Below are 22,253 nucleotides of genomic sequence, written 5' to 3'. Positions count from 1 at the left end.
CCCTATTAATACCAGGAGTGTTGTGATCTTCCTGCACGCAGTGCCCTATCCCTGATACCGGGATGTGTGCAAGAAGATCACAACACCCCCGGTATCAGGAATAGGGCACTGTGTGCAGGAAGATCACAACACCCCCAGTATCAGGAATAGGGCACTGTGTGCAGGAAGATCACAACACCCCTGGTATTAGGGATAGGGCACTGTGTGCAGAAGATCACAACACTCCTGGTATTAATAGGGATAGGGCACTGTGTGCAGGAAGATCACAATACCCCTGGTATCAGGGTTAGGGCACAAGTTCTAGTCACATTGACTGATCACATTACTTGTTTTGTCAAGCTACCAACTGTTTCCATTTCCCATCCCCATATACTGTCAGTAGGAAACTTGGTAACATGAATAAATAAGAGGGCAGCCAATAGGAATACATATTCATTCCTAAACTGACCTTAACTGACCTGAAAAGTGTCAAATTGTATCATTTTCAGTTAGTGCGCACTAACTCCCAGTTAGTGCGCACTAACTCCCAGTTAGTGCGCACTAACTCCCGTTAGTGCGCACTAACTCGAGTTAGTGCGCACTAATCGGAAAAAAACGATTTTTAACGATTTTTTAACTAAAAAATCGTGCCTAAGACGATTTTCTTGCCCTGCCACACGATTTCTATCGTTAAGACGATATGGAAAACGATTCACATCCCTACCAAACTTATCTGGCTAAGTGGTGCCGAATATCAACCTGCTTGTTTGTAAGTTCCACGTTACCTCTCTTTCTGCAACTGAATACATTCTTGCAGCAAGAGCAGAGCATTCTGCAGAATGTGATTCCAGCTTTCACAGGCTTTTATAAGAAATTACTCAGCAGGTTCCTAAACCCCCACATTATTGCAGAGTCTGCCATGTCCGACATTAGATGTAGAGAATCCTTCAAACTGCCTAGAAAACCAGAATCCATGCACAATCCACTCCTTGTGACCTTGGGCAAGTCATTTTACTCTTCGTTGCCTCGGGTATAAAACTGAAAGCTGTCTGGGGATAGGGAAATACCTTCAGTACCTGAATCTAATTTGTTTTTTTGAAGTGCTGAAAAGTGGAATATAAATCAAATAAATAAATAAATATTAATTCATTATTAATATTAATAATTATTATTAATTAATAATTAATTATTAATTCAATATTAATTCATCTTCACTGACACCGAGAGATGCAAACAGGCTTTACATGCATGTGATGAACTTCTGTGTGGCAGCAGCTGCTGGTTATTTTCAGAAGATGCCAATTCATGACCTCATTTTGAAAGAAGCAGTTCAGATTTTTGATGTCCCTAAAATAATGGCAATAACCTCCTAAATAAACTTTTGTGGCAGATTCCCCATCAGTGATAGCTGCTGATAAAGTAGACCAGCTACTGGAAGAATTCAAGGATTATCAAGCATTGCAGGACACAGAAATGTAGGGGATTCAAACTGGAGGCCTGGCACCATTACAGGAAAAGCTCTGGTCTGAAATTTCTCAAATGCAATTGCTTTCACTGGGTTTGATCATTTCCTTCTGTTATGGAAGGTTGTCCAGCAATGCTGACATAAAAAACCAATATTCTCCCTGAGTAAAGAAAAATAAAACTGAATACAGAGCTGCATTATCTTCTGAATTTACCTTAGGGTCTCTGATTAAATGGAAGGTGAGCATGTTTAAGACTGACACCTGTCACTCCATTAAATATGGATATGATTTCCTCAGCAGGCAAAATAGTCCACTTACATTGCCACCAGAACAAGTCCTTCAGCAGCAGCATCCACACAAGAGGTAACTGGTGAAGGTTCAGCCACAACCTCATCCTCTGCCACTGTGGACCAGTAATATCTAAATGCATGGTTAATCGGTAATTTCGTCATGTTTGGACTGGTATTATATTTGCAAGCATGTGAATGTCTATTGTTGGCTTTTGGGGGTTGGGAAGAGAGAAAGTGTGTTGTGCAACTGGGCTACTCCCCCCTTCCTGCCAATCTACAAATTAGCTTTCAGGGCGAGCAGAACTCAAAAAGTTCCCAGGTACGTCTCTAAAATGAATAAAGTTATTCAAGAGAGCAGCAAAAGTTAGAGGTCAGATGGAGCAGAAGATAAACTAGAAGTAAAAGGATAAAAACGGAAGAGGATGTGTTCAAAGCAGAGATATAATATTGCTGTGATTCTACAACTGGGATGCGATGTGCAATAGTAGGAAAAATCACTGTGCTTTATTGGGGTACATTTTTACAGGCTTACTTGGAAACTATGGGGTAAATATGGGTTTAGGTAGATAAAATGGCTGAATCTTGTTAAATGGATTTTCAGGTGATTAAATGTACACAGATACTTTTATACTATACATTGAAGTTTTAGAAACATTTGTTGCAGTGCATAAGTGTATGCATTTACTTTTAGCCGATATTCAAGTGCAAAGTACATAGGAAACTCGTATATGACTAGTCTGCTGGATCTGTGCAGGCTAAAAGTAGACACTGGGAGGATAATTTTCAAAGGCACTTCCTCTGGGAAGATGTGCTTTTAAATATTGCCCACCCTGTGCATGGGTAAAATTACGTGCACAGCCCATACTGAGAAGAGGTGTTCCCAGGGGGTGGGCTTGGGGAGGAGCTTCCACCTCCACGTACACTTTTGGATTTTCAAAAGTTATGAAAGTATTTTTGTCTCAGGAAAAAGATTTGTGCAAACGAAAAGGTGCAAATGTGTGCAGATTGTTTTTTTTCCTGGGATCATCGTCAAAGCGAAAGCACGTGCATATTATATTTTACCTTTGAAAACTGGGGCAAAGTTCAGGGTAAGAGGTATCCCCAGACTTTGCACCTATGTGAGCAGTCAGAAAATGACCCCTTAGAGTGCAGGTAGCAGCCCAACTGAAAATGTATCCCATTTACAGCTTAAGGAAGGTCAAATGTTCTCACTTATGGGTAAAACTGTAAGTCTTGTCCTCAGATGTAGGTCCTAATGTTGCAGGAAAATATGCAACCTCCAAGACGTTACCATTAGACAAGATTCTCCTAGCACTCACAGCCCTAGATTATCAGTCTCGCCTTAGCCAGATTCAGTTTCAGCGGTGCTGCTGGGCAGCTTCAAAAGTTGTTTGCACTGTACACTCATGATCCCAGCCTAAATAGCCACTGGTTGAGAGTTCATGCTTTATGTAGCTTTTCTCGAACATACACAGAAGGGCGCAAGACAACGTAATGAGGCAGCACAGTTATTAAAATAACGCATTAAAATCATCCCACTGCACAAGGAATTACGCTTTCCACAGCAAAAGTTTCTAAGCTCTGGGAGCATTTTTATGCAATATAAATATATTTTGTTGCTGATTTATGTCAGAAACAAATGAAAAATGGTGCAGATGCTAGCAGCAATCCACAGAGGACTCACATGTGCATTTCAGTTTATTACTGTATATCTGTCTTCCGTTGCTAATTGAAAATATGTCCTTTTTGGCATTCATAATTTGGAATGACAGATGGTGACAACAAGCTTAGTTAAAAGTAATATTTCCATCAAAATAGTTTCTGATATAGCAAATGGCAAATCTCCGCTCAGCCAGGAATTGTACTCTCGGTAATATATACACAGTGGGATATGCTTTCTTTTCTTTCACCTCTGAGGGCAACCAGCACTTTTGTCTAGATGGGGGACAGGGCTCTGAGATGGCAAACTTTTTTTTTTTTTTTTTTTCCCTTTAACAATGCTAAGCTCACTATTGTGTCAGGCAGGGAATGCCCCTGAGGATGAAATACATGATCCAAGAACGGGCCCTGCTGGCATCAGTGCTGCACACCCTCGAGCACTTAGCAGGCAGAGAGGCTTATAACGCAGTAAATAGAAACTCTGAGAGGGAGAAAAGGTTTGAAGGGGAGGGACAGGAACAGAAAAAAGCAGCCCATTCAGATGACATGTTTGTGACTAATTTGTCTAACAGGATAAAGGCTGGATTATTTAATTTTAAGGTGCGAAAGTTATCATTGATTAGATGGGAGTTATATTTGCAACATGTGGGATTAATGGCAATTGTGAATAGATATGGGAGCTATCTGCGTAATGATAGGAATATTCCTCAAGTCAGAGGAATAAGTGCAAATTATGCACCCACATCTTACTAATGTAAAGTGCATAATGAGAGTGTAAATTATGAATTCATGTTTCCTGTAGGCTGCCACAGTAACAAGAAAAGAAAAAGAGGAAAATATTCATACCGAGAAAGAAAGCGATAAGAACAGAGAGAAATAGTGAGAGAAAGAAATGGAAGGAGACAGAAGCAATCACTTGTAAATGGAAATCTACTGTAGGCTTTTTAATTATAGTAATGACCTAAGTTTGAGGTCAAGTCACTCATGTCACTGACTCCCAGAGGCTAATAAGATGCTTGATTGTTCTTCACAGAAGTAGCACAGTAATCATGAGAAATATTACTTCTGAAAATAACAGTTTATCTGAGCTGAAATGTTTGCTGTGGAAAAAAAGATTTTTCCCCATCATGCATATGCAGGTGTCAATAAATAGTTCCATGCAGCTATTTCAAGAAAGAAAAAAAATCCTTCAACCATAAAAGCAATGATAAAACTACTGAAGATAATTCAGGGTTATAATATGGCTTTTCTGTCCTCTGAACTGACCTTTAGCTTGTCTACGGTGTTGACCTCCTAAAGATGTTCTCTGATTGACCTCTGCTGTGTGTCAGAGAAGCTCAGATAAAGATACCGATGTACTAACCTGCGGAAGTTCTCCTGGGTTTGCTATCCATGCAAATGAGCGGGGTAGCAAAATCTCCCATGAAACTTTTCCCCTCCCCCCAGGATGGCCAGAAAAAAGATAACTACACCTCATTCAGCTGTAGTTATCTTTTTGCACCTCGGATTTCTACTAATTCATGAAGAATGAATTGGTTTGCATGGTTTTGCATTGCAGTAGCTCATTATTTATGAATATCAAAGAATTTTTTCACTTAGCAGGATATGTGTGAAAGTTTACTGCCTATATGGAGACAAACATGAATTATTTTGCAAACAGCCTCACGTGGAAAAACACATGAAAACTGCAAAATGTTGGCATTTTTGCAGTTTCGGGGTGTTTCCGTGCCTTTGCGTGCATGTAGACCTACTTGTGAAAACATTTTTGCAAGTTAGTACATTGGCCTTCAAAGCATCTAGTTAATCTTGTGGGAATTTTTTTTCTGCTTTTGGAAAGGAACAAGGAACTGTGAGCAAGAGTAAAAATTTGAGCAGGACAGAGTAGTAAATGCATCAGCAGAATGATCATTTGTAAAGAAATGTTAGTTTTCCATTTTTCTTTAGCATGCTCTGTTAATATTCCACTTTGCAAATCAGAGACAGTATAAAATCAAAACTGAAAGGAAACAAATGAAATCCAAGACCAAAACAAAATTGATAAACCAAAGGATCAAGAAAAGAATACTTGCTTTAAATAAATAAATAAAAACACACAAACACTGTGTAAAATACAAACATTTCTATGTAATACCATATTACATTATAGAATATCAGTATTAAGAAAGGCAAAGAAAAATGGGAGATATGATAGAGGTCTATAAAATAATGAGTGGAGTGGAACGAATAAATGTTAATCGGTTGTTTACTCTTTCAGAGTACAAAGACTAGGGGTCATAATGAAGTTATAATAAGAAAACATATTTTTTTTTTTATTGAACTCATAATTAAGCTCTGGAATTCATTGCCAGAGGAAGTGTTGAAAGCAGTTAGAGTAGCTGCATTTAAAAAGGTTTGGACAAATTCCTGGAGGAAAAATCCATAAACCATTATTAAGGCGGAATTGCAGAAATCCACTTCTTAATCCCTGGGATAAGCAGCATGGAATCTTATCTACCCCTTGGGATCCTGCCAGGAACCTGTGACTTGGATTGGCCATTGTTGGAAACAGGATACTGGGCTTGATGGACCTTTGATCTTACCCAGTACAGCAAATCATATGTACTAATGAAGTGTGAAATGTAACATCAGGGAAAATGCTTAAGTTTTGTATTCATAGACGTGTAACCCCCCTGTATACCTGGGGTCACCTTCCCAGCCTCAGGGAGCATTGGGGCTATTATCCTGAGGTGGGGGATCAAGTCTCCGGAGCTGCAAGCCTGCAGGGCCAGTACCAGGCTGAGAACTCTCCACATAAACAAACCAATCTCCAGACTCAAGTCGTGCTCCAAAAAATAAATAGTTTACGGTAGAATCTTCAGTCAATGACAGCTCAAGTAGTTGTAGAAATTTAAAAAGGATCAAACTTCCAGAAAATCTCGAACTCCTCTTATGACTTCTTTTCCTTAAATATGTTTCTTCTTCATCAGCATGGGATCTCTGCTTACTTTCTTTCTTTTCTTTCCTCAGTCTTTTGAACAAACCTAGCCTGATTCTCACTTTCTTTTCATCAATTATCCCAATAGTTACAAGAATGCCCAGTTCAGCTCGAGGATAAATCCTTCAGCTGCAGCATCAGGATCCTCCGAGCCACAGCACAAGTTCCTTCTGGTAGAGTTTGTCTTTCTGGTCCAGATACGTTCCTGCCCCAGTTAAGCACAGGCTTTGTCTTTTGAACTTCCAGGCTGTATTGCAACCTTTAGCTTCTTCTCTTCAGGCCTCTGGAGATTTTTTAGGAGAAAATTTCTGCCCCACTCCTATTCCCTCTGTAACCCTGGGAGAGGATCGCAGCACCAACTTGTCTTCTTTCCCTTGCAATCTGTAGCAGCCCCAGACTCAGTACAGTCAAGATGTTCATCGCTTCTCTTCAATGACCGAGCCCCTAGAGGATGTACCCCCTTGTCTGTCAAGAAGGGCTTGTAACACTCTCTGACCAACAGATGACCTAGAGCCCTGGAACATTCCTGCACGGGCTCCAGGATTAACCTCTTGCCCTCTGCACATCCTGTGCCCGTCTTAGCAAATGTTACACTGTTTGAGGCTCAGCAGATTTCCCATAAGGGGGGAGCCTCTATTTTATCACAAAACTTGTTAGCACTGTTAACTTCTATACACTCTTGTGGCACAGGGGCCACATAAGTAAAGTGGAAAACACCTCATGAAAATTGTAAAAGCATCATTAAGTGATGTGCAGCTTGTAAAAGCTTCATAAATTGGTGTTCATAAGCACACTTTACCTATGTGAAATGTAACATATTGATTTTCTAGATGCCGACAGTCCGTATTTATTTACTATGTCAATGCTATTCTACTAAAGATTGTTAACTTTCACGTTCCGTATAAGGCGACAATTGAATTTTTGAAAAACACTTATATGGATATGTTTTATTGCTCTCTCCATTTGAGAAACTTTGTGTTCTTATCCTTGATCTCTTGGTTTATCAAATCAGAGACTGGCAATCATTTGTGAGGGATTTTATTTATTTTTGTCACAATTCTTTATTGTCACTGTAGTCCCTGTGAAAGATTAAGATATTTCCAGCCATAGAAATCATTAGAGCAATAGAATGTGTATTTTGTGCAGATGTTAGAAAGCTGCCCATTCCCAAGAGCCAATGGGCCTCTGGTGGCATCCTTAGATCCTTTGCTGTACACAATTGTTCACCAATGAGTCTTGGGTATACAGCTTCTCACTGTATATGCTAAATCAAAATAAAATATAATAAATCTAAAGTCATACAAACTGAAATTAGACAGAAAATGCTGATTAGGTGCATTCAGAGTACTTCCCGTACAAGCATTTAGAATTTGGATGACTAAATGTCCTTATTCCAGATCTGGCTACTGCTGACTAAAAGATTTTAGCATTTGAAAAGTGCCTGGTGACCCAGGTGATGACAGTTGGGGGTCTCAGTCCACTCCCCAAAGAACAGATAACCATGTCACTAAAGAGTCCATTGTGGTGTAATGGGTTAAGTCTTTCTATTAATTAGATTTCCTGAATTATCTCCTTATTTTCCTATGAAACCTTCCCCATTAATAGAGATCTAGTGGGTAGTTTATGGCTGAAATATTTTCTAATTGTGATGTTTTTCTTTTTGTTAATTCATTTCTAATGATACCACATTTCTGTACAAAGAAGATACTTTGTTAAAAATTTGAAAGATTAAATAAAAAAAAAAGAGAGAGACCATTGCGGTGACCACCCTATTTGGAGAGACCAAATAGGGTGGTCTCTCCAAATATGGAGAGACCACCCTATTTGGGAAAATGAAATGAGCTCTCTCAACTAGAAATGGTGCCTCCAGAGCAGGGCTGAAGCACTTTGGTGGATGGGTCATTATGGAGAAGGTTTTCCTGCTTCTGACTCCTGTTCTCCCCCTGTTAGCAGAATAAACAGAGGATAAATGTTTCCAGCTCTCTCTGTCTGGCATGCTTCATGAACACTAAGGGGTGAATTTTAAAAGTGCTGCCTGCACCAAAAAAGAAAATTGGTTCTTACCTGATAATTTTCGTTCTTGTAGTACCACGGATCAGTCCAGACTCTTGGATTTTGCCTCCCTTCCAGCAGATGGAGACAGATAAAGTTTTGACAAACTCTGCCTTATATACCAAGGTGCCACCCACAGTCTGCCAGTAATACACAATGTCAAAGCAGAATGGTTGAAACCAAATTAACTATATACATGAATCGTAAACATAAACTGGATCACTGACCTCAACTATAAACCAGACCCGATAAAAAGGGTAAACGAGATTGCGCTGCAGACCAAAAATAAACAAATGCGGAAGTAGTGGACTTTCCATTACCTTTATGCAGAAGCGGGTGGGACTCTGGACTGATCCGTGTTACTACAGGAACGAAAATTATCAGATAAGAACCAATTTTTTTTTCCCTGTACGTACCCGGAACAGTCCAGACGCCTGGGATGTACCAGAGCTTTACTTACCGGGGTTGGGATCTAGAGAGGCCCGCTCGCAGCACACCTCCAAAATTTCTCCCCCTTGGATCCTGGACATCCAGCCTGTAATGCCTTGCAAAAGTATGCAAGGATTTCCATGTAGCTGCTCTGCAAATTTCCTGTGAAGAAATCTGTTGACATTCCACCCAGGAAGCCACTTGAGAATAAATGGAATGCGCCCGAAGCCCCACTGGTAAGGGGCAATCACGCAGCAAAAATGTGGAATTTATCGCCTCTTTTAGCCATCGGGCTATCGTGGTCTTAGACGCCATATTACCCCTCTTGGATCCACTCCAGAGAACAAAAAGGTGATCTGAGACTCGAAAATTGTTGGTAACGTCCAGATTACACAGCAGAGCCCTGCGAACATCCAGCTTCCTCAACTCCTTAGAGAAAGGATCCGACCTGTCCAGTTTGGAGAAGTACAGGAGTTCCACGGACTGATTCAAATGAAAGGAGGAAACTACCTTTGGGAGAAAGGAGGGAACCGTCCGCAAAGAAACACCTGAATCTGAGATTCTCAAGAAGGGCTCTCTGCATGACAAGGCCTGCAGTTCAGAAACTCTACGAGCAGAGGAAATCGCCACGAGAAACACCACCTTCAATGTAAGGTCTTTCAATGTTGCCCTTTTCAAGGGCTCAAAAGGTGGCGCACACAACGCGTAAGGACTAAGTTCAGATTCCAGGACGGACATGGCGAACTCACCGGCGGACGCAAATGGTTCGCCCCTCTAAGGAAGTGAGGAATATCAGGATGAGCCGATAACGGCATGCCCCGAATGGCCCCATGCAAGCATCCAAGAGCTGCCACCTGGACCTTCAAGGAACTACAGGATAAGCCCTTAGCTAACCCCGCCTGAAGGAAACATAAGATCTCCGACACGGATGCCCAGTTGGGTACAATACTCCAGTTGACACACCACGACTCAAAAACCTTCCAGACTCGAACATAAGAGAGTGAAGTAGAAGCTTTATGTGAGCTCAACAGAGTAGTCACTACTGCATCGGAATAGCATTTGCTCTTTAGACACTGCCTCTCAAAAGCCATGCCGCTAGACAAAGGCGATCGACCTGATCGAAACAGATGGGCCCCTGATGAAGCAGGTTCGGGATACACGGGAACCGCAGAGGGCCTTCCACCGCAAGATTGACCAGATACGCAAACCACAGCCCTCACGCCCATTCGGGCGCTACCAGGATCACATCCGCCGGGTGCATCTCTATTCGCCTGAGCACCTTGCCGATTAGCGGCCAAGGAGGGAACACATAAAGTAAGGACGGTTGTCGGCCAGGGCAGAGCTAGTGCATCCATGCCTTCTGCCCTGTGTCCCTGCGGCACGCAAAGAAGCGCAGAGCCTTGGAATTCTTGAACATCGCCATCAGATCCATGCAATGCATGCCCCATTTGTCGCAAATGAGTTGAAAGGCTCTGTCCGTCAGCTCCCACTTTCCTGGATCGAGCTGATGCCGACTTAGAAAATCCGCGTCCACGTTGTCGACCCCGGCTATGTGGAACGCTGCTATGCTGACCAGGTTCCGCTTCGCCCAGCTGATTAACCGGTGAGCTTCCAATGCCACCGGCCGATTCTTGCATCCTCCCTAATGATTGATGTAAGCCACTGTGGTAGCATTGTCTGACAGCACTCTGACCGATTTTCCCTTGACGAGAGGAAGAAAAGCTTCCAATGCTAGTCATACTGCTCTGGTCTCCAGACGATTGATGGACCATTGAGACTGCTTGGGAGACCATCGGCCCTGCACCGACTTCTGCAGACAAACCACTCCCCAACCAGAAAGGCTGGCATTTGTGGTGACTACCATCCATTCCGGAACCACCAAGGGAATGCCATGGCTCAAATTATCCGAAAGCAGCCACCAATCCAAACTGGACTGAGCGGACTCCGTCAACGGAAGGAGTAGATTGAATTGTTCGGAAATTGGACTCCCAACGGGAAAGCAATACTGATTGCAATGGCCGCATGTGCGCGAAAGCCCATGGAACCAGTTCCAGAGTCGAGGTCATGGAACCGAGAACCTGCAACTAATTCCAAACTTTCGTTTGGACATGAAAATCCTCACTTGTCCCTGTAGTTTTATAATGCAGTCGGTTGTCAGGAAAACTCTCCCCTGTTGGGTGTTGAACAAAGCTCCCAAAAATTCCAACGATTGGGAGGGGATCAGATGACTTTTGGCACTGTTGACCACCCAGCCAAGGGTGTTCAGAAATTGCAGCACGCGCTGGATTGCCGCCTGACAAAGAGCTTCCGACTTCGCCTGAATCAGCCAATCGTCTAAGTATGGATGCACCAACAAGCCTTCCTAGCGTAGTTGCACTGCCACTACCACCATTATTTTCGTGAACGTCCTGGGGTATGTGGCAAGGCCGAAAGGAAGAGCCTGAAACTGGTAGTGCCGCCCCAGAATGGAAAATCTCAGAAACGTCTGATGAGCCGCTCTGATCCCGATATGCAAATACGCCTCCGTCAGATCCAGAGATGCCAGGAACTCTCCCAGACGAACCGAGGCGATGACTGAACGCAGCGTCTCCATGCGGAAGTGGGGGATCCAAAGACACTTGTTGATCCAAATATGGGCCGAAAGGACCCCTCTTTTTTGGGGATGATGAAGTAAATGGAGTAACGGCCCCTTCACTGTGCTGATGGAGGAACTAGACCAATTGCGCCCAGATCGAGCAGACACTGCAAGGTTTTCTTTACCGCTTGATGCTTTTCGGCATACCCGCATGGTGAGATCAGGAACCCTGGATGGGGCTGGCGTGCAAAATCTAACGCATAGCTGTGTTTTATCACAGATAGCACCCATTGGTCCGATGTGATCTTGGCCCATTCCTCTCAAAACAGAGACAGTCTGCCCCCTACCACTGGAACTGAGGAATGGACTGGCTGGCCATCATTATGAGGTCTTCCCGCCTGTGGTAGTCTGGGAAGAACCAGGTCTGCCAAAACGCTCCCACAAAAGGGCTGCGACCATGCTTGCTGTCTTCCCGAAGATTGACGAAAAGAAGGAGCGGGTGCGCGGGGCACTCAGGATCTTTGACTCCTGCGGAATCTGGACCTAGAAGAAAAGGTCCCTCTGGACCTTGTTCTATCTTCCGGCAGGTGGTGAACCTTATTCTCGCCCAAGGGCTGAATCATGTCTTTCAGCTCCTTTCCAAATAGTAACTTGCCCTTAAAAGGCAAGGAACCCAACTGGGATTTGGAAGAAACATCAGCAGACCAGTTCCACAACCACAATAATCTCCGTGCCGAGACAGCCGAGACCATGGAGCGAGCAGACATATGTAAAAGATCATAAAGGGCATCAGCGCTATAAGCAACCACCGCCTCAAGGCGGCCTGCCTGAAGAGCTTCTTCCTCAGATAGCGCTTCGTTGGCTAGCAGTTGTTACACCCAGCAGAGTCCCGCTCTCAAACCAAAATTGCTACACATCACCGCTCTGACCCCTAGAGCAGAGCCTTCAAAGATCTTTTTAAGCTGCATCTCAAGCTTTCGATCCTGCAGATCCTTGAGGGCCGTGGATCCAGTAACTGGGATAGTGGTTTTCTTCGTGACCACAGAAACTGTGGCATCCACTTTTGGAACCTTAAGAACCTCCAAAGCCTCCTCCGGCAAAGGATAAAGCTTATCCATAGCCTTTATGACCTTTAACCCCAAGTCCGGGGTGTCCCATTCCCAGCAGAGCAGGTCCGTAGCTGAGACATGGAAGGGAAAGGACGTAGGAGGACCCCTCAGGCCCAATAACACAGGGTCCATAGACCCTATGCGAGACTCTTCTGGAGGCACCTCAATCCCTAATGCCCCCAAAATGGCGGGAATGAGAGGACCAAGTTCCTCCTTGTGGAACAGGTGGACCACCTTTGGGTCATCTCCGTCGACGACATGGGACTGTCGAGCAGCCCCCTGCTGCTGACCCCCGTCACCCTGTACCCCCCTTGGGGCTGGGCTGGTATATCTGGACTCTCCTGGTTCGGGGAATCAGAGGAGGTGTCTGAATCCTCCGGTGGCGCCACGGACCATAAGGGGCACTTTGATTTCAAAGATCCCCCTCGCTCCTCAGACCGGGGCCGCTTTTTTTCCCTCGAGAGTGGTACCAGGGCCCTTTTTTCCCCTCAAGAGTGGTACCGAGAAACCCCCGATTTTAGACGCCTATCCCTCGAGAGGTGCGTGCGGCCCGAGCCGCACGCCCGACAACACAGACTGTGCGGCATGGGGAAGCCGAAAAATACAACCTTTTTTTTTTTTTTTTACAAAACCGGAGAACACAACAGCGCTCTGCGCTGATCAACCGCCGCGGCAGCAAAGGGAAAGGAGAGCCCTGAAACCTGCCAAGAGCTTTTAGATATTTATTTATTTATTTTCAATCCAACCTGTCCGGCGGTATGCGGGTCTGGGTCCTGAAGTGGGTGAGTGATCCGGGCTCCCCGGTATCACCCCAAGCTGGGCTGTAAGAAGGGCCCTCAACCCTGAGCCCCAGCTGCCTCTAAGACCAGGGGGGATGGTCCCCTCTGGACCTGCCAACCCCCTGGGAGGCTGAAGGACGGACTCCTCGCACTTGATGCTCCTTTCCCCCCCCCCTTTTTTTTTTTTTTAATTAATTTAATAAAACCTAACATACTAACCCTATCTCTTCTAGTTTTGTATTTATTTATTTTTTTTATTTAAAGAATCAGTACAGACTGTGAGTGTTGCACCCCCTCCATCTGCTGGAGACAGATTAATACTGGCAGACTGTGGGTGGCACATTGGTATATAAGGCAGAGTTTGTCAAAACTTTATCTGTCTGCATCTGCTGGAGGGGAGGAAAAACCCAGGAGTCTGGCCTGATCCGGGTACGTACAGGGAACTGGGAGATACACACACAAGTTGGGATGGCATGCACCGAGCGGACTTTAAAAGTCGCCTGTGTACACGCATAGCTCCTGCTACATGCACAAATGAAAAGTTCCGAAAAGGGGCAGGGTGTTGGCATATCAGGGACTGGCCAAGCAATATGTGTGTAAATATGCATCCTCGATCATCATGCCAGGGTTCCTTGCAGTGTAAATTTACTTGTGCTATGGATGGCGTGTTAGTATTAAAACAAAAAACACTAGGCTAGTCCATGGGGTTTTAAGGGTCGGAGATAACGGGGGAAAGGGTGGCTATTAAATTTAGGGGGGGGGGGGGGGGGGGGGGGGGGTAGACGTCCTATCCCTGAACTTGGAACAAACTAGGAAAATGGCGAATGGTGTTGGCGCACGACTCTTATAAAATTCCCACACGCCGTAGAAGTGGCATTTGCGTGCACATGCACCCGTCCATTTAAAATTGTGCTCACATGTATGCGAGTCCAGGCTATTTCATAACATGCAGGCAAATACGTGTGTATTTGTTATAAAATGTTATAAAATGTTATAAAAATACGTGCATATTTGTTATAAAATGTTATAAAATGGACGCGTCTTTGGATGCAAGCTGGCAAATGTGTGCACATGTGCCTGTGCACCTGTTTAAAAGTTACCGTCTAACCTCAGTAAGAAAATTGTCAGAAAATTAATGTTTTAAGTTAGTACATAGGGACGATAACTTAGTACATAGGGATGATAACTTATATATTTATTGCTGTTTTATATATATTTCTGTTTCATATATGTTTTAACATTCACTGTTTTTATGTTACGAATATATGAGTATATGTTTCATATGTTATGAAATTCGCTGTAACAAGTTATTTTCTCTGTAAACCGGAGTGAAGGCATGTTCCAAACCTTGGTATATAAAAACACACAAATAAATAAATAAATAAACTTTCTAACCAGAGCACGGGTGCACATTTGCGCATGTGCGTTGGCCCATGCCCAGGGACGTGACTGTTTAATAACTTGCGCATGTATATGCGTACATGTTCTAAAAAAGCCTGCTCGTGTGCATGGGCGCGCTAATCCCGCTTCTACCGCAGAAATCGGGGGATTTTAAAAGGGACGCGCGCCCACATCATTGCCAGTTTACCAGTTCACCCACCAGTTTGCCCAGTTGACAGCTAGATCCTCCAACCGGTTTGATAGCCTACTCTCCCCCCAGTTACCCCAGACCTTTTAAACCCCTCAGAAATAGCTCAATCCTTTTATTTTTATAACTTACATGTCATCCGTAGCAGAAGTGAAGATAGGCGGCAGGGGACCTTGGTACACACCGGGGTGGGTTCAGTATCTATGTGCACGTCCTTTAGCCAGGCCTGAAATGCCACGCCCAACCCAGACCTTGCCAACACCTCGTTCCTTTTTGGAAACTTTTGAGATGTGCACGCCACGGCATTTATACCCGTTATATGGGCGCTTTTTAAAATACAGATAGCACATGCAAGCCCGACTTTTTAACGCATCCCCTAATTTCAGCAAGTGCTGGGCTTTTAAAATTCACCTTTAAGTAGGGATGTGCCGCCCCAAAACCTTTGGTTTGGTTCACTTTTTTCATTTTGTTTTTCTTGTTATTGATGTTTTTATTCAGTTTCTTTAATGTTTGCTCAATTCAGTTCACGTGCCAAATTAAAAAAAAAATTAAACAAACCTCCTCCCCCAAGGCCTAGGCTGGGCCCAGTACCTGGGCCGGGTCTTCCAGTTGCTCCTCCCAGTCCTGAGGCTTCAAAAATGATGGCGTCCGCTTGAAGACATACATTTCTATGGCCGTACATCAAAATGGCACCATCCATGCCAGAGGAAAATGCCGAAGTGATGCCATCTGCCAGGCGGATGGCATCATTTTTCAGTTGCCGGGACCGGGAGGAGCAACTGGAGGCCACAAACAAGGCCTAGGCCTCAGCATTGGGAAGGCTGCTGGAGGCACACATTCCCCCCTCCCTTTTTTATTAATGCTATGTATACAAAAATATCCAAAAAGTTTTAGTATTTTTGAAGGAGACTATTTTTGGTTCCTTCCATTGGAATAAACCTAAAATGGCCTCCTTTGTTAAAAACGAATGCGCATCCCTAACATTCAGCATCTCTGGATTAAAATGACATATTTTGAAAGCAGGAATAATATTCCACGTCTTTTTTTATTTCATAGGTGACATTCCTGACTTATTTAGTGAGGAGGAGGTGGACAGTATTATTTCTTCTATGAGGATGGAGTTACGAGGGCTTGGTCTTGTGGATTCAAGAGAAAACTGCTGGCAGTTCTTTATCGACAGGATTCATCGGCAGTTGAAGGTCAGACACCGCAAAGAAAATGTTTATGTAGAAGACAGTTCCTTCGAGCACGAGCAGAGTTCCATGAAATGTTATTCTGTATTACTTGTGGGAAAATTATGTTTGCTTCAAAAGACAGAGAAATCAAAGTATTGATTTATCCTTGAAGGACAGGCCCTAGTTTTTCTAATGCTTCAAAAATCCATCTTTAAAAGGGTAAATTAAATACTGTAATTAGGAAAACAAGGTCTGCCCAGTATTATGGTATAATAAAATGTTAGTGCTGTGGGAGTGAGGAGAGATTAGCACCTGGGAAAAAAAAAAAAAGATTGGAACGTGACAGAAGGCGTCCAGGATACTGATCGCCCGAAACCAATACAGATATCAATCATTTCTTAATTTAATTCAGTAAAAGCATGGGTGACAACTCTGAAGTAATTGCAGGATGGATATAGTGGGGATGAGTGCCTTTCCTAACTTTATTCTTTTGTTGTTTAAAAGATTTTTCTGAATACCATGGTGGTAAGTTAATGCCACGGCCTCCCTTTCCGGGATGCTTTCGCGTTGATTTGTGCTCCAGCACCTGCCGTGACACCGCGGCTTTGTTTCCTCCCCAGCACCCACCCACCCACCAGAACATATGCTTTCCAGCGACTGCTGCTGATTTTATGCCTAAAATTCCCTCGTGAACAGTTTGTCTTTGGGAAATATATTCAGCGTCACTGCCTGCTGACAAGTTACATGCCTGCTTCCTGCAAAGGAGAAAGGAAACAGCTATGCTTTCCATTAATCTCTTTGCTTAATTTACCATTATATTGTTTATAGATTTAATGTGTCTCCTTTGATAGGTGAAGATAGGCTGCCGAGACTGAATGGTGGCAACAGATGTGTCATTCAGCTAGGTGAAAGTATAAATTTTCGTATAGTAAACAGAATATAAAATTAGTTTTATGTCCTTTTTAAATGCCACCGGTTACAAAAATGAGGCTTCTGGCTTCCTTGATTACAGTTTATAGATGCTCCACATTGTGTGGGGTCAAGAATAAAAAAGCAACTTTATGGCAGCATGCATAGGCTCCACCTTCATGCTACAAGACTGATTACTTTAAGGTATGCTGTGATGTTTGATGCAAAATCCAGATATTTATATGTCTGCTTCAGCAAGAGCACAAGACATTGGCTTGCATGTGTCAGGATGAATGGGGCTTGAATTGGTGACCCTAGAAGGCAGAGGCCAGGAAGCTGCAGCAGAGCCACAGACGCAAAGAAAAGCCAGGGAGCGTTTATCATCTGATTGCTAGGTTCTTAGACACGCCTTCAGAAGGTCCCATTGGTTCAGCACGATTGGTGGTAGCGTATATGGTTGGAGAGCGACAGCGGTGCATCTTTGCTGGTACAACAGACTTCTGTGATCCCTCCTCTAGAATCTTTGCATGTCTGGCCTCGTTCCTGCTCTGCATCCCGGGTGCAGTCCTGCAACAGTGTTTCTGCTCTGCATCCAGCCCTGTGGGGTCCTGCTCCAGTGGTTCTGCCCATGCCTTTCTCCTGAGCACCTGAGCCTGATCCAGTACTACACTACAACTTTATTCTTTGTTGTTTTAAAAGATTTTTCTGAATATCATGGTAAGTTAAATGCCGCAGCCTCCCTTTCTGGGATGTTTTCGCATTATGATTTGTGTTCCAGTACCTCCCAAGCTAGGCCTGGTTGGCCTTGGCTAAACCTTCATCCAGCCATCCAGCTTTGTCAGGTATGCCTCTTCCTAACATACCATTTGCTACTGACTGGCTGTTCCCAGGAACGTCGTATCTCTGTCGCTCTCTTTATATACTAAAACCAATCAGAGCATGATTTGTGCTGAACCAATGGGACCTTCCAAGGATGTGTCTGACTATTTGGCAACTAGAGGGTAAATGCCCCCCTGGCTTTTCCCTGCTTCTGTGGCTCCTCTAAGGCTTCTTAGTTTCCCCCTTCTAAGTTCACCTGTTCAAGTCCCTGTTGATCCTGACCGTATCTTTGGAATATACCAATATTGTAAAAATGCTTAGTGAAAACTATCATAGCTGTTTTGGTGATGGGGGAAGTGCAGGGTGAAACTGGTAAAGGCAAACTTTGACAACAATGGCCATTTTTATTTTTTGAAAGATGAGAAAATAATGTAATGTTTGCTTTATTGTTTGACATCAAAGATAAAGAGAGAGAGGTAGATGTACTAAAGTGCAATCATTTTGAATTTCATGCTATAAATTGACTTAGGAGCAATTTTCAAGCCATGGATTTTGGGATGACCCAAGTTTCAAAGCAAAAGTACAGGTGCACTTTTGCTTTAAATGTTGCTGTGTGCATAAAGTACCTATGGATATTTCACCTGCTTTTTCTGCAGGCACTTTTCACATGGAAAATAATAGGGATGTGCATTCCTTTCATACGTTTCCTATACAAGCATGTAATATGAAACGTATGAAACATATGAAACAAATGCACATCTAATTGACATGTAATGGGAAACGTATGAAACAAATTAAACGAATGAAACGAATGCACATCCCTAGAAAATAATATGTTTAGAGTTGAAAATGCAATTTTCTGTTTTTTTTTCCCCAACCTTAGCACACCCTCCAAGAAGCACCACCACTAAATGTGGCTCAAAGTGTGCACGTAGTAGACAAATATGCATACTTTTAGCGGCACCAAAGGAAGGAAACTTTCAGACAGCTATTTTTCTTGACTAAATCACTATTTAATCATGTGAATGGCTTTGAAAGTTGCCCTCTTAAAGCGCAAAAACTTTATTGCATTTTGTACCATCGATTATCTTGCCAATTTTTGTATGATAAAGCAGCATGTAATGTGTGCAATAAAGTTTACCATGCAATGGAATATATCTAAATGTTTATGCAAATTAACAATGTGAAGTAATCATGGGCACCTCATTATATCCCAGGCAGTAGAGAGTATGCCAATTTTTGGTTCAGGGCTTACCTTCATCTTAGGACAAATTTCAAAATGAAAATGCCACAGAAGGAAAACAGTGCTCAGAACTCAGTAGGAAAGAAAACTTAATTGATGCCGGAGATTACATAGTTCTCTACACCATATTCTATCAATCGAGGCCAATTAGTAGTTTTATCAATAACTTAGAAAACGTTTTTTCCCTTGGGCCCTTCTGACCTATAGGCAGTGCCTCCAGGCTCCTACAATTCTGCAGCTACCAGAGAAACTGCAGAATTAGCCTGCTGTCACCTAATTCACAACCTACCACACAATCAACCTGAAGCTCCCCTATCACCTAATGCAATCATCTGATAAAAGCTACATTGTGCTTGCCTTCAGTCTCAATACTCTTTGGGGCCAATACAATAAAGTGCACCCAGCCTAGCACAACATATAGTTGGACGTGCATTTTGGATGCCCTAGACTAGCGATGGATGCAGTAAGGAGATTAGAGTGTCGAAAATGCGCACCCTAACAAATGCGAACCCGATAGCGCCCGTCGGATGTTAATTGCATGTAGATGAGGACATTAGCTATTACCCAGTGCAATAAAGCACTGGGCAGCCAACGCACACTTTTTAACATGGCAAATTTAACTCCAGCCTCGGAGTTGGAGTAACGTCAGCTTGCAGCCAAGGGCCCATGAAAAACATTTAAAAAATAGGTTCTCCGTGTTGTGATAAGTGTGTCCTCCTGCTTAGTGTCACTGTGACACTTTAATTTACTGCTTTTGGTGGAGAAAAATAATAGTATATTTTCACTTCATTAAAAAAAACAAAAAAAACCCAACACTTTTTGCCACACAGTTTGGACGTCCATAGCATGGGGTGCCTAATATTTTGTTGAGGTGGCTGAAGTAGATTATAGGAAAAAAAAAAACCCAATATCAAAATGGACACTCCTACTGAGCGGCCATTGCAATAAACTATTGAGCACTACGGATGCTCAATTTTCCGTAAGTGCATCCTTTTTAATGCTGCCTCTCATTTAAATATTGCATCGGGTGTCCAGGGGATGTGGCTGCATGTGCATTAGGAAAACAGACACTCAGTATGAGCACCTGTTTTAATTGGGCATTGCATCGGACCCTCTGTTTGCTGCTCCAGCCTCTTTTCTCGCAGGCAGCCTGTAGGGAACAGGCATATATGGGCTGAGGCTCAGGTTGGAGCAGACAGGCGAGAAGAAGAGAGATAGTCTGCTCCCTAATTTAGTCCCTCCCCTCCTGTAATTTCCCCCTCTCCTTCTGTCCTGAAGAGAATAGGAGGGAAGGAGCAAGATTTGAGTGGACAGAGTAAGCAGTAAGAATGTTTGATCCCTCAAAGATCTCTTAAATCAAACCAAAGATCATTCTGATAAAATTCCTTCATGGAGTGATGTCTGTTTAGAACTATATAATGGTTCTTGCACTTGCATATGTGGCCATCCACTTTTTCTGTTTGTTACCAATATCCAATATATCTAATGTCCAATATCTGTACACATATTTATCTATATGATTAACAGCATGACAAATGCTGAGAGAAGCTTCAGTATGCTCATTAGGGATGGGCATTCGGGAGAAATGAAATTGGAAATTAGATGAAATTTCCTATTTTGTTTCATTTCATTATCAAAGTGAAATGATTGAACATCTGTCAAAATTTCAATGGTTTTCACGTTTCATTCTGAAAATAAAATTAATCCATCGGGCCTAGGCCCAGACCAAAAGCCGGGGCCTTGCCTAGGGAATAGGCCAAGGTCCAAAGCAAGGGCCTTGGTCTAGGCCCAAGTGTGACATTGGGGCCTGGGCCTAGACCTGAAGCCAGGGCCTCGCCTAGGCATAGGCTGCAGCTCGATGCAGGAACTGCAGCCTAGGCTCGAGCACAATGCCGGGGTCTCGGCCAAGCCCCAAGCCTAATGCCAGGGCTTTGACCAAAACCCCAAAAACAGAAAAAAATCTTACCGGCTCCGGTGGGGATCCAGCATCATGGTCCAGGCCCGATGCCTAATTGTGTTACCTTAAATCAAAACGATGCCTTCCACTATGGAGGAAGCGCCAGGGCTAATTAACTCTGGCAGCTCCAAGCTGATGGTGTCATTTCACAGATGAAGAAAGAAGACACAAGACGGAAGACCTCTGAGGCTTGGGCATTGGGCCTGGGCCTGACCCTGGACTAAGGACCTAGGGTCAGGACCCAGACTCCGGGCCAAACCCTGGCCTCAGATCTGGGTCCAGGCCAAGGCCCCTGAATTGGGATCCAGCCTCTGGCATCCCAACGCTTAGACCCGTGCTGAAGCCTTGGCCTTGAGTAGGTCTAGGCTGTGGTAGTTCACTGTAACCTTGGCCACAACCCTACGCAAGGCCCAAGCTTCAGATCCCCCCCCCCCCAGACCGGGTAAGTGGGGGACAGGAAGGATCCTGGTCCTGGCATTTTTTGGGTGGGAGGGATGGCCGGGGGGCTTGGGAGGCCTCAGGAGGCCCTTTTACTTTTTTTTTCATTTATTTATTTATTTAACATTTTTTCTATACCGACCTTTATGGTTAAATACCATATCAGGTCGGTTTACATCGAACAGGGGTAAATAACTAAGGTAAAGGAAAACAAAGTTACATTAAACGAGGACCTTGAACTTGGAAGCTTAGGTAGCTGGAAGAAAAAGATTAAGTTAAGTTAGAGGGAGACATAACAAATTCCAGACTAGAGTTAGTCCAGACTAGAGTTAGTCCACATCTTAGAGTCGGTATCCATGCCGTCCAGGTAATCAGAGGAGGGGAGGTTCCATAGTTCGTGAGTAGATACCACCTAATGTGTGTCCCAGGGTTCTGGGAAGGCTTGGCGGAACAGCCACGTTTTGGGTTTTTTCTTAAAAGTTAGCAGGCAAGGTTCCAGCCTGAGTTCTGCAGGGAGGTTGTTCCAGATAGCTGGGCCTGGTGTCGAAAATGCTCGGTCCCTAGATGCGATGAGTCGCGTGGCTTTGGTTGGCGGGGCTTGTAGCGTTCCTTTGGATATTTCTCTCATTGGTCTGTTAGATGTATGGAGTTTTAACGGAATTTCAAGGTCGAGATAAAGGAGATTGTGGATGGATTTGTGTATTAATGTTAAAGATTTGTGTAGGACTCTGTGGTTGACTGGTAACCAGTGTAGGTTTCAGAGGATGGGTGTAATATGATCTCTCCGGTTGGTGCTGGTCAGGATTCTGGCC

At 43.7% G+C, this 22,253-nt stretch overlaps 1 protein-coding gene across 2 annotated transcripts in view; it reads left to right on the top strand.

Annotated features, from left to right (window-relative positions):
• The window catches only part of LOC115093684 (dynein heavy chain 11, axonemal-like), a 586,171-nt gene that overhangs the window by 260,922 nt on the left and 302,996 nt on the right, over positions 1 to 22,253 (top strand). For both annotated transcript variants that reach the window (XM_029605802.1, XM_029605803.1), the window contains one exon: positions 15,957 to 16,099. In XM_029605802.1, the coding sequence (XP_029461662.1) occupies positions 15,957 to 16,099 (143 nt within the window). The remainder of the gene's footprint in view (positions 1 to 15,956; positions 16,100 to 22,253) is intronic.

The sequence above is a fragment of the Rhinatrema bivittatum genome, chromosome 6 (genome assembly GCF_901001135.1).
Source record: "Rhinatrema bivittatum chromosome 6, aRhiBiv1.1, whole genome shotgun sequence".
In the NCBI taxonomy this organism is placed as follows: domain Eukaryota; kingdom Metazoa; phylum Chordata; class Amphibia; order Gymnophiona; family Rhinatrematidae; genus Rhinatrema; species Rhinatrema bivittatum.
Note: the sequence above shows the minus strand (reverse complement) of the source record. Positions and strands in the feature narration are given on the sequence as shown.